The sequence below is a fragment of the Ophidiomyces ophidiicola genome (genome assembly GCF_022830035.1).
Source record: "Ophidiomyces ophidiicola strain CBS 122913 chromosome Unknown scaffold_7, whole genome shotgun sequence".
In the NCBI taxonomy this organism is placed as follows: Eukaryota; Fungi; Ascomycota; class Eurotiomycetes; order Onygenales; family Onygenaceae; genus Ophidiomyces; species Ophidiomyces ophidiicola.
The window spans coordinates 214,252-226,521 of NW_026054647.1; the positions used below are offsets into that span (position 1 = coordinate 214,252).

The following is a 12,270-nucleotide window of genomic DNA, read 5'->3' on the forward strand; positions in this document are numbered from 1 at the left end:
CGACTCTCCATGGCGACTGCAGGCGAGCCGTGGCTTGAAGGCCTTACAGACGACTGGATCGCATCGTCCCGACTGTCCATTGCTTCACATACTCCGCTCCCACAGTTCGGAGAATCGCAACAAGGGCCTTCGGAGTCGAACAGCCCTTGTACTTCGGCACCTCTTCAGCCTATTTATTCTTACGCGCCGATCTTCTCTGAACTGTCTTTAAACATTTCTCAGCACGCGAAACCCCACGGCGATGCCTCAGCACCAAAATCGCCATTGGACACTGCTACAATGAATGTGAAGCCTTGCCAGGGGAATGAAAGGGGAAATACACCAGAGTGGAAAAGGAGACTATTGAGAGGCGATCTTGTTGCTTCTGGAGACGGCGACTTATTTGGTCCAACCGAGCTTCAGAAATTATTTACACCACCGAATACTTGTGAAGCCAGAGAGCAAGCGGTGCTGCCAAAACGAGATGAACGCATTTGTTCTTTTTCAAAACCAAAACTATCTGGAATATCGCAAAGGTCGAAACTTCTTAGGTCATGGGACAAGGAAAACATCAATCTTACCTGGATGGAGAGGATGTCCGAAGTCTCGCCCGCTGATATTACGCGACTATTGCAGAGCAGCCAATTGAGCATCAACGAATGTGACGTTGCCCGGCTAAAGCGAGACTTTTCCAATCTTAGCCTTAGCTCCGCGGGGCTGTCCATTGAACATCTCCCGGGGTGGTCAGCGAGTAGTCTCGAAGAGACCACGGGTGAAGCAGCTAGCCCCATACCATTGTCGACAGGCATTTCGTCGAACCATCAGCATCTACATATTTGTAGACCAACGTCGAGCGCGAGCGACACCATCTTTAATTCACACCTTGAACCGGCCGACGGCCGTCCCGACACAGACGATTCACTAGAAATAACAAGCCAATCACTACCCGAAGGCCTGACTATGGGAACGCATGAGTTTGCTACTGCTGGTGGATTCGGAAACATGCATAGAGGTGGCTGCCTGGCCAGCAATTCCTTCCAGAAACGCTGGCTAAGCCCGTCTTTAGCCGGGTCAAATTTGCCTTCCTCTATTGCAGCTTCGCGGTATCAGAAGTCTACGCGCAAAGGCGAATCACGAGGCAAGCGAGGGCTCACAAAACTCCCCAGCCCCTTTACTCCCAAGAAGCAGACCGGCGTTTCGCGTGAGCACAGCCAAACTCCCAGTACAAGTGCCATGAAGTCCTCTGGTAGCCCACTCAAGCTATTTGGTGATTACGATACGTTTACCAGTAATAAACTTCTTCGTCGAATGAGCCAGTTCGAAGAAACGTTTGAGGCGACGATTGAAGAAGGGCCATCCTGCGCCATCGAGTCAGACGGCCCCAGCGAATACCAGGCAGATTCCCATATCCATGAGGGAGTTGCACCACGTCCCTCTACAAACCCGTTCCCCTCCCCAAACAGCCGAAAACAGAGCGCGCCCCATAGCTTCTCAAAGCTTGCGGACAAGAGAGGCCTAAACAGTCCAACGAAAAGCTCATCCGCGAAAAGGAGGCGCACTTTAGTCCCGTCAGATCACTCTAGCAAGGGGTGGCATCAGCCTATCATCGAATCATCAGTGTTTAGTTCAGCACAATCAAGCCCCCAGCAACTAGAGATCATTTCTGTACCTTCTCACACAGGTAGTGGAAGTAGAACTACATCTTCCCATCCAGGTCGACCTAAGAATCCCACTCCAACACAGCTAAGGCTATCCGATATGAAATCCAACCGGCATGAGTCAAATGATGAGCCAGCATTGAATAGAGATAGTCTCCCGTTTTCGAGAAGCATACAGCAGAATCTCAGCGTGAATGCGATCAGGAAAGGCTCGATTACCACCCAAGACTTTCTGAACGAAGCCACAAAGATTATGAATCATATCCGGTCCCATGGTGGCCGAAAAAGCGAACTACCTGGGCTAGAAGAATCTATAGCAGCCAGTGATCGACACGCGCTGAGTGAAATATCAACACAAGAAGAGTTCTCACGGCCACCGAGCCGGGAAGGAGGCTGTTTACGCCGACAAAACCCACCAAAAGACCCTGATCCGCAAATTATGAGTCATCTGAAAAAGTTTGAAGATACTGATGAGCTGGATGTTTTTATGGGCACCTCTGTTATGTCCCTGCATCTTAAATCGCGACAGTCGGGCAGTAAATGGCAGGGAAATGGCGGAACAGAAACTCGGGCCGACTTGACGAGCGGACAGCTACAAGAGGGACTAAACAGCTTACCACGGAGGCAAATGAATCAATTTTCTACGAATGACTTGGGGTTATCAAATGAGGATTTTAAAACTGTCACGTCAACTGGAAGCATCCCTACAGGCTCTACAGGGAGTGCAAAGGCCAAAGGGATAATATCGTCACAAATGGTATCGCATTTGATTCCTGAAAAGGTTGGGGTCATGACATATGATCGCATTCGTCACATGTGGATAAAAGGTCGTCTAAATCATAACAAAAATTTCGCATCATTCATTAGCGAGGACGATCCATTTGGAGATATTCCAGACCTCAGTATTGATGAACTACGGGAATATATGGCAGCGGAAAATTCCCCTTGTGATTTGGTGAAACCTGGGGTATATAGCGATACGACAAACATGAATAAAAATTCATGCCAAAATCAGACAGATAAAATCTCAGGAATGACTGGCTTGCCGCCACAGACCCAGGGGAGCATTTACAACCCCCCATTGGACACAAGTAGTGTGCAATCCAAGTCCACCAGCTGCACTTCTAACGAGCCCCGGCCCGGGACAAGAGCAACATCATGGGCTACTTCTGATCTTGGAATTCCATCCATCCTTGCAGTCCGGCCAGAATACGCTGATTCTCAGCAAAGGAGAGTACCAGATGTAAAATGCAGTACTCCCCCCGGAAATAAGTCACCCATTTCATTGCGTACCATCAGCAATGATAGAAAAAACGTGAGCGTGGGCACTACATCTCGAGATACAGCTCAGACCCATAATACCATACCCCTTGAGGTCACGACAGACCAACCAAATTCAAACGACATAGTCGACTTGCCACGAAAAATGAACAGAGAAGACCCTATTCAATACCAGCACTCCCTTTCGCAAATAATTTTCCCCCAGACCTTCCGCCTCAGCGGAACTCTAGCTAGAAACGGCGCCTATTGCACTACTGAGCATAATGAAAGCAACCTCTTACGAGAGCAGGTCGAACAAGAGCTTTCCGTTCTTCCTGTCCAAGATGAATTCTCTTTGCTAGCATCGAATTCCCATCACGATGCGAGCTACAGCTTTCACATGAGCCCTCTAGCAGAATTTACAGTTAACCAAATCGATGAATCTATGAGGCTAGAAGTTAGCTACGTAGCTGAAAGAACACATCCCCATTCTCTTCGTCAAGTCCATGGTACATTTACTCTGGCGGTTGAAGAATTAATCAAACACATCACAGATGTGGAGCCTTATGAAGTGTATTGGGAGCATTTGCGCAGACTACACCTTCAGGGTAAAAAACTCATTACACTGCTTCGTCTGAACAAATACTGCTCCAGACTTGAGGAACTTGATGCATCAAATAATAACATAGGTCAACTCAGCGGGGTTCCAACGAGTATGCGCAGCCTAAACATCTCGCACAACTTTCTGTCAAACTTGACTGCATGGAGTCATCTATCCAATCTTCAATACCTCGACGTATCGCACAATCATCTTGAGAACCTGGATGGTCTATCAGGATTGATTCATCTGAGAAGCCTGAACGTGAATAATAATAGGCTCAGATGTATCAAGGGTATTCTTGGCCTAGACGGCCTTTTGACCCTAAAGGCCAGGAACAACTTGCTGACTTCTCTGGACTTTAAAGGCTCTGACCTGTAAGTATTTAGAGTAAACTGCATTTGACTGCTGGACTTTTCTGATTATCTATCATAGGGTTCGCCTGAGTAATCTGGATCTGAGTGGTAATCATATTTCGAGCATTGCAAATATCGATACTTTGAGCGCGCTCGAAAAGCTCAGTCTGGGGCGGAATGAGATTCGGGAAATGTTCATCCCAGGCACATTACAGCATTTGCGATGGCTGAAGTTGTCATACAACCATCTCCTAAATCTTGATGTTTCGCCTTTTCCAGCGTTGCAACTGTTATACCTCGATTGCAACCACCTAACCACGATTGATAAACTTGAAACATGCCCGCATCTCGAAACTTTGTCAATTCGAGAACAGACTGGATTCTTCGAGAGCAATAACATGGTGGAACCCCTTGCAGTCGACTTCGATCTGTCTTCAAACCTCTCAATCCGCAAGGTTTACCTATCGTGTAATAGAGTCTCAAGTGAGATGCTGTCTCCCGCCTGCCCTATCTCGACGCTCCAATTTCTCGATCTTGCATCCTGTGGGCTAGACGAGCTTCCAGAGGGGTTTGGGAAAAGCTACCCGAATCTGAGATCGTTGAATCTCAACTTTAACGCTCTGTCGAATATCGATTCACTTAGCGGGATTTCCCGACTTTCTCATTTGTCTCTCGTTGGAAACAGGATTTCCCGACTTCGAAAATGTTGTCAAACCCTCAAAACTGTGGGTGGATTGAAAGGGTGTTTGACCAAGGTAGATCTGAGAGGAAATCCGCTTACTGTTGGGTTTTATCCTTCTCCAGTATCTGGAAACGGACGTTCAGCAGGGGTGAAGACTGACAATCTTTTCACGCCTAAATCCCATCAGCTTACGAGACGCGTTGTGGTGGAGGACGATACTGCTGATGATAATGATGCCCTTGCGCCACTCGGCGGATGTGTTGATGTCGCTCGTGTCGAGCATGGGGACCACGCATCTCTCACTCGACCAGGATTTGAAGACGTTGAGGTTGAGATCGATGACCCCTACACGGTCCCCGCAGCAAATTCAGCTGCCGATAAGAAATACCTGGCGCATCTCGACGAGGCGACCAAGCTTCGACGGCGAGTTGTCGAGCTGATGGTCCACGCCGCCACATGCAGCCGGCTGAAGGTACTGGACGGCCTTCATGTTGAGGAGAGAGATGCCGGGCATCTGAAAAAGGACTGGGTCTGGGAACGGCTGGTTGAACTGGGAGTTTTGAAGAAAAAGGCGCATTGATTGTTTTCGCATGAAGGGTTTGGTGTTTTGGTTCGGCGCTGGGATATGGTCGACGATGCATGTGTTTCCTGCCTTTCGTGAGCCCTGATCTGCCTGCATTAGCGACTTGTGAGCGTTTATGGTTTGTCTTTTTTGGCCTGGGGGCGCTGTGGTGTATATTCGTTCATTCTTCATATATCCTTAATCCATCCAGGATTCCCGCCTTGCCTGCTGGCATCTTCGCGCGCTTGTTCTCCCACAAGCTGGGCCGGGTTTCCGGCAGATTTAGCTTCGCTGCTGCAGGGAACGCAGACAACCGCAGAGCATCGCGTCGCTTTGCTGGCGAACTAACAGCAGATCGGCCGAAGCTATCCTGCCTTCTGGCGGGGCCGGCCGTGGCTATCCCGGGCCGGCGAAAACTCATATAAATTCGCGCACCGCAGCCTCTGCCCGCCTGCCCGCCTCGCTCTCGCGCTCTCTCTTCCTCTCTCTCGCTCACTCGCTTGTCCTGCTACGGTACATCTTCCCCGGGAGCCGGAGCCTTCGTCGACGCTGGTCGATAGCTGTCGCTTCGCGATGGATTCATCCTCGGATCAAGGTATTGTCGTGTCAGAATATCGCGTCACTGCTTCTCTCGCATGACAGGTGTTCGACGCGGACGTGGGATCCCTTCGTTCTGGAGGCCCTGCGTCTGCGTCGTTCTGAGATTATACTGTCTGAACTTGATCTAGATAATTCTAGCGAAAGGACATGCGTGGCTTTGACTTTTCCCCCTCCTCGTCGTCGCCTTGCACGCTCTGCGGCGCGGTCGACGACGCCTGGGTTGGCGATGCTGACTGCGTGTAGTGTCTCTTCTGGATCTTCTCTGCTTGCTCTATCGTGACCATGTCGACTGATAAAATCACCTTTCTCACCAACTGGTAGGTTGTGGCGGCCGTCTGTTCGCTGGGCCGGCAGGTTAACCAGCTCCCAGGCATGCCACCCCGTACCATGCCCCGCTCTATCTGGCACAGTCCAAGGGCTTCTTCCAGGACGAGGGCATCAAAGTGGCCATCCTCGAGCCCAACGACCCGTCCGATGTCACGGAGATCATTGGCAGCGGCAAGGTCGATATGGGCTTCAAGGCCATGATCCACACACTGGCGGTTCGTGCTCTTTTCCCACGAGAAGGCGCCCGGCCAAAGCTGACCAGTTCTCCCAGGCCAAAGCCCGTAATTTCCCCGTTCTCTCGATCGGTTCTCTTCTCGACGAGCCCTTTACGGGCGTCGTGTACCTGAAAGACAGCGGTGTCACCACCGACTTCCGCTCTCTCAAAGGAAAACGCATTGGCTATGTCGGCGAATTCGGCAAAGTACCACCCCAAATCCATGACGAAAATGCGGTGTACGGCCACTAATCAAGGCTCCAGATCCAAATCGACGAACTGACCAAGCATTACGGCATGTCCGCGTCCGACTACACCGCCGTGCGGTGCGGCATGAACGTCACCAAGGCCATCATCAACGGCACCATCGACGCCGGCATCGGGCTCGAGAACGTGCAGATGGTCGAACTCGAGGAGTGGCTCGCGTCGCAGGGCCGCCCGCGCGACGACGTGCAGATGCTGCGCATCGACGAGCTGGCCGAGCTCGGCTGCTGCTGCTTCTGCTCGATCCTGTACATCGGCAACGAGAGCTTCATCGCGCAGCACCCGGAGCAGGTGCGCAAGTTCCTGGCGGCGGTCAAGCGGGCCACGGACTACGTGCTGGCGCAGCCGGCGGCCGCGTACGAGGAGTACGTCGACGTCAAGCCGGCCATGGCCACGCCCGTCAACCGCAAGATCTTCGAGCGCTCGTATGCGTATTTCAGCAGAGACCTGAAGAACGTCGCGCGCGACTGGGCCAAGGTTACCAACTACGGCAAGAGGCTGGACATCCTGGACGCCGGCTTCCAGCCCAACTACACCAATGAGTTCCTGGGCTGGGAGCTCGAAGCTGAGTCGGCTGACCCCATCGGGGATCAGAAGCGCATGTGTGTGCTCCAGAAGCAGGTTGCGCGCGAGGGAGGGTTCAGGCGCGTCGAGGTCGCCTCTGCATAAAGAACGACGGTTTTCGGCCAGCGGCAGCGCAGCAGCAGTCGCCCGACGGCTGGCAGAGAACAGGGGGTGGGATGTGGCTTGACTCTCCTTAATGTATCAGTCGCACGTTGAGTTACAAAATCAATATCCAAGGGGATCCATATTAGCTTGCTCGTTTGATTGTCCGTATCTAATTAAATGCAAGCATCCGTGCCTATTGAACGGAAATAACAAACACTAGAACGCAGTAAATCGTGATTAAAATACGTATTCTTACACTAACTATAGCTAAAGGATGAAAAAAAAAAGTACCCCGGAAGAAGAACGAGCAACAGAGCTTGCACGTCAAATGAATTAAAAGACGCTCGTAGGGAATATTAGAACGGACAGAAAACTCCCCGAAACGCAACTAGCCGCCATGAAGAGAAAACGCCGGAAAGGGTTCCGAGAAAAGAACAGATAAAATTTGCAAACACAAGGTGCAGATTGAGGAATAAGAGGCTAATAAAGAATATCTGCTAAAGTAAATTATGCAGTTGACCGAAAAGCCCACGAGCTGTTGGAGAGGTGTAAGAAGAAAACGTGTGTATTTCCTTCTTTGACGCCCTTTTTTTTTGCTTCCTTCGAATGTTCGTAAAAAACGCAAAAGAGAGATAGAAAATTTCGAAAAGCAATGAAGTACTAATTAAAGACGGAAGCTCCTGAAGAATGAAAAAAGAAACCTCTAAAAACGTTGTTGCCAGGGGACCTTATAATGGGAAGAATTTTTTGCATCCTTTTTGGAAAACCCCCCGTAGTTATATGCCAACTCCGTGTCCGTCTTTTATTCCGAAAAGTTCAAAAAAAGAGAGAGAAAAAAAGGAGAAAATCACACCTCTCAAAGCGCCAGACAACCAACACCGAACTAATAATGACAGCTGTGGACGAAATTGCGTGTTGAGGAGAAATAGATAAAAAGTAAGTAGTTGAGAAAGATACTGGGACTGAGCTCAAGGGCTCAAGGGAGAGGATATGAGTGGGAAGAATAGAATGAGGAATGTGTCTGCGGATGATAGGTGATATCATAAAGGCGTAGAGACTGGAGCCAAGTCACATACTGACTTGTCCGGGGTCGCTCTCGATAATGCCGTCCTCCCAGTAGTTATTGCTGGAATTTTCGCGCACAGCACTCCGGGGTCCAACGGCCATGGCTTCGCCCTCGCCGCGCTCCACGTAATCTTCTTGGTTAATCTCCTTGAGAATTCTCTGGAAATAGATTCGGAGCGTGCGGAGGCCACGTAGATAGCCACGGTCGATGTCGCCCGGATAATGCGGCGGACAAATAGTATCTGCAGGGATGCCATCTTCTCCAGTTACGCAGTTGGCGAAATCAACGATTTTCAGCTGTAAACCAGAGTGGTCATATTTATCCTCAAAAGTAACTTTGTGGTGGCTGTCACCGTTGGAGTCCAAATCCTTGGGTTTGTTTTTCTGCGCCCCGTTTTTCGATGGTGCTTTTTCTCCATCATACAGTATCAGCAGACTACTGGCGTAGAAGCGATATCCAGGGAGTCCGCGGATCATAGCCTCAAGCTTAGACAGTTGGTTCAAAATAACGGGGATTTTCTTCGATACGCTGGAGGAACTGACACCGTCGGATAAAAACCGGGTCAACGCGTCCTGGAACTCTCTACCAGCTGTCAAATCGCGACCAAAGTACTTGTCTTCGAAGAGATACTCTTGCTTCTTGACATTCCATACTTGCATGCCACAAAGCCGAACGCCAAGTTGTGCCGAGGTGGTGGTCTGGCATTTCCGTCTTTGGGACTTCTTTTTCTTTTCATCTGCCTCAATGCCATACTGGCGTGTGCCCATTTTCAGGTCCAGCACACACGGCTTATTCATGCCTGCAGTGAGGTCTTCCAGTAGCAAGAAGAATTGAACACGCTCATCTTGCATTGTTTGGGCCTCCTTTGGATTGACAGGCAGGCGAATGGGTTCTCCAGTATGGGTGCCAAGTGTAACGGGCAATGTCGGGCTTTCCTTGGTGTCTACAGTGGCCTGCCGCGATTGTTGCAGGGCACCCCTTGGTTTGATATCCAAGGCATCAATGCCCGAGGTGAGTGAAGGGATGTCATCGGATTCCATTTGGAATATTCCATCTTCTCGATCTCCGCCATAGCCGTCGTCTTCAAAGTATAGCAGATCGCCGGCTTTGCTGGTACTCATGCTGCGTTGTCTTTCGAGGCCGCTGCCTGAATGACGGCGACGGCGTCGAAGCAGAGCATGTGGTGTTCTCTGCGGGCGAGGGCTCTCGGATCTGCTAACTTCCAGGCGATGGCCATCGGCACCTACAACGGTGGATAGGGACGAGGAAAGACTAGGGACATCCCGTTCACTGGAGGGCCGTGCGATCGACGGTGGCTCTGGGAGGGATTTGCCGCATTCACCTTCCGGCTCGGGTGGAAAAAGACAGATTTGTGGGCGATCTGGCGGGTGAGTTGTGGTAGGTCGTAGTTTTGGAAGCGTTCCGTGACCTTTAGTATGCCGACGGTGACGATGGATAGTTGGTGGAGCAAATACTTCGCGCAGCACTTGCTCTTGTAGTTTGGTGTTAACGGTGGTGGCACCCCAGCTGACTTCGCTGCTTCTGCCGCCGGGGATGAGTGGTGTGGGAGGAGAGCAGATAATGTTCGCTTGGGGTGTGTCGGCAGGGGAGTGTTGCTGCGCAACTCTGCCGTTCGCGGGGGACGGGGGAGTCATGAACAAGTCTATGGGAATGATATGACGGTTATTCTCTAAGATCACTTTCGGCACAACGCCAGTGACTTGCTGTTGACTGAAGATTCTTGGCGAGCCACCCGGGCCTTTTGCGGGTGTGGTATCCTTTCCTCCTTTCTCTCGCGGAGTGGAGGGCGTTTTCGAGGCATCTTCTGTGCCATTGCCTTGAGACTCGTCCGCATTGTGTTTCGGGCGTTTCGGGGCTTTGGAGAATGTGACGTTCAGGACGCCAATGTACCTGGAATTGCGGTGAGTAGTTAGTGTCAAGATGTTCGGAGATAAGCCAGCAACGCAGAGCTACAATGCAGAAATATCCACAAAAAACCAAGAACCGGGGGTACGCACTTGGCAAGGAATATCAACATCTCCGGATGTCGACGTTCGATTCTCTCGTAGAATTGGTTTTCGCGGTTGTTGAGCTGTTTACAGACGGCGCGTCGTGAGAAGCGGAATACGGTGGTGTGGCCGCCCACCTGGTGTCGATAGGGCTTGAGCTCCACGGCGCCCAGGGGAGCTGGCGCGGGCTGGGTGTGCTGGGTGTGTTTTCGCAGGTGAGCGGTGCGTTTGTCGGCCAGGAGGGCGGTCTTGGGGGTGGTGCTGGTGTCGTCGGTCAGGCTAGAATCGTCCTCCTTGCTGGACAAGGCGCTCTCGTCGGCGGAGAAGGGCTCTGATTCAGAAATGGAGTCCATCTCGAACTCTGAGACGGAGGTGAGGGAGTGGTTGTCGTCATGGATGGGCGGTCTGATCTCTCCCAGCAGGATCTTCTTGTCGTCTCTGGAGCGCAGGGCGATGTCGACATGGTTGGAGACATCGGTCTCGGGGGATTTGGCGTGGAGAGTAGCTCTTGCGGCCACCATGGCCCGGTCATTGTGGTCTGGCGGCGTGTCGACACCCTGCTCGTCGTCGTCGTCGTCGTTGTCTGCCAGGTGGTTCTCCAGCAGGGCGAGCGAGGGCTCGTCGTCGAGGGGGCGCTGGTGTGGAAAGTACAGAGCTGAGGCGATACGCTCCGTCCCGTCTTCGTCTTCGTCTTCGTCGTCGTCGTCGTCTTCGTGGGTAGGCGAGGGTAGGCGCGGACGCGGGGGCTCCTGCCAGTCAGCAGCACCGTCGACGGCGTAGGGCAGCATGACGGGGCCATCACGCCGCGCGGGCAGACGGCAGCGAGACGGGGAGTCGAACAGCCGGGGCTTGGGGGGTCGCACAGCGCCCGATTGGGCGAGCGGGACGAGGGCGGGCGGCGGCGGCGAGCGGGGCGTGACGGCGGGGCGGACGCGGACGGGCGGCGGGGGCGCCATGGGCTCTGGGGGGAAGGCGCGCAGCGGAGCGGAGCGGGAGGCCTGTGCCTGCTGCTGCTGCAGCTGCTGCTGCTGCAGCTGCTGCTGCTGCTGGTGGTGCGTAGTGTATGGCGGTTGCTGCGGGCGGGCAGATTGATACTGGTCCTGCTTCCTCCGGTCGGCAGCAGCGGCGGCCGTGTTCTCTTTAAACAGGCCCAGGTAGTGGCTGGACTTGCGGCTGCGCACATTCGACGCGGGTTCTGCGTTTGCCAGGCTGGCTTCGAAGGCCTTCTCGACGCGCGACGGGCGGGCACTGGTGTCGTGCAGCGGCGGGCGCAGGGCGGCAGACGCAGAAGACGCGGACGCAGACGCAGACACGGACGACAACGACGACGACGACGCCAACGGGCCACTGGGGGGCGCAAACAGACGGTCGGCGAGCAGCATCGCGGGCCCGGGCGGGGCAGCTACGGGGGAGAGAGGGCGGGAGTGGTCGCGGGACGACGACGTCTGCAGCGAAGCGGACAGAGCGCTGACATGGCGACGGGCGGGCAGCACAGGCGTCGCGGGCGTGGCAGACGGCGGCGGCTGAGGGCTGTGGGCGGGCTCCGCGTCGAGCTGGTAATGCGTGGCGAAGATGGAGTCGCGCTCGCTGAGCGGCGGACAGGCGGCGGCGGGCAGGTCGGGAGCAGCGGGTTTTATGGGCAGCAGGCGCGGGCGGCGCGCGGCACTCGAATCACAGGCAGCGGCCGGCGCAGGTGGCAGGCCAGAGGCGGCGGAACGGCGGCCGGACATGGGGAGCACATCTGTGGCTGGTGCGCGGGCGAGCGACAGCAGGGCGAGGGCGAGGGCGACGTGAGGGAGTGAGTGTTGTTGGGGTGGGTTGGGAGTGTGCGGTCAGTGGTGAGGCGGATTGTGCCTGGGATTCGCAGCGTTCGCCCTCGCCAGCGACCCTCCACTCCCACCAGCTCACCGCCACCACAGCCCCGGCCGTCACGTTGCCCGCCCGCCCGCTCCTACAGGCCGGCCGCCGCCCGCGATCCGCCCGCCGCTGCCCAATCATGCTGGAACGTGGAGACCAACCAGCTTCG

At 53.6% G+C, this 12,270-nt stretch overlaps 3 protein-coding genes across 3 annotated transcripts; 2 read left to right on the forward strand and 1 right to left on the reverse strand.

Moving 5' to 3' along the window:
- Window positions 1-9: 9 nt before the first annotated feature.
- On the forward strand, window positions 10-5,113 carry NUD1 (the record flags this gene model as incomplete). The annotated part of the gene is made up of 2 exons (XM_049251541.1): window positions 10-3,872; window positions 3,931-5,113. The coding sequence occupies 2 exons, from the start codon at window positions 10-12 to the stop codon at window positions 5,111-5,113; spliced, it is 5,046 nt and encodes a 1,681-aa protein (XP_049109346.1).
- Window positions 5,114-5,977: 864 nt separating this feature from the next.
- nmt1 (Glycylpeptide N-tetradecanoyltransferase) lies at window positions 5,978-7,169 on the forward strand (the record flags this gene model as incomplete). The annotated part of the gene is made up of 4 exons (XM_049251542.1): window positions 5,978-6,012; window positions 6,066-6,237; window positions 6,294-6,443; window positions 6,501-7,169. The coding sequence occupies 4 exons, from the start codon at window positions 5,978-5,980 to the stop codon at window positions 7,167-7,169; spliced, it is 1,026 nt and encodes a 341-aa protein (XP_049109347.1).
- Window positions 7,170-8,237: 1,068 nt separating this feature from the next.
- On the reverse strand, window positions 8,238-11,974 carry KCS1 (inositol polyphosphate kinase kcs1; the record flags this gene model as incomplete). The annotated part of the gene is made up of 2 exons (XM_049251543.1): window positions 8,238-10,146; window positions 10,254-11,974. The coding sequence occupies 2 exons, from the start codon at window positions 11,972-11,974 to the stop codon at window positions 8,238-8,240; spliced, it is 3,630 nt and encodes a 1,209-aa protein (XP_049109348.1).
- Between the last annotated feature and the right edge of the window lie 296 nt (window positions 11,975-12,270).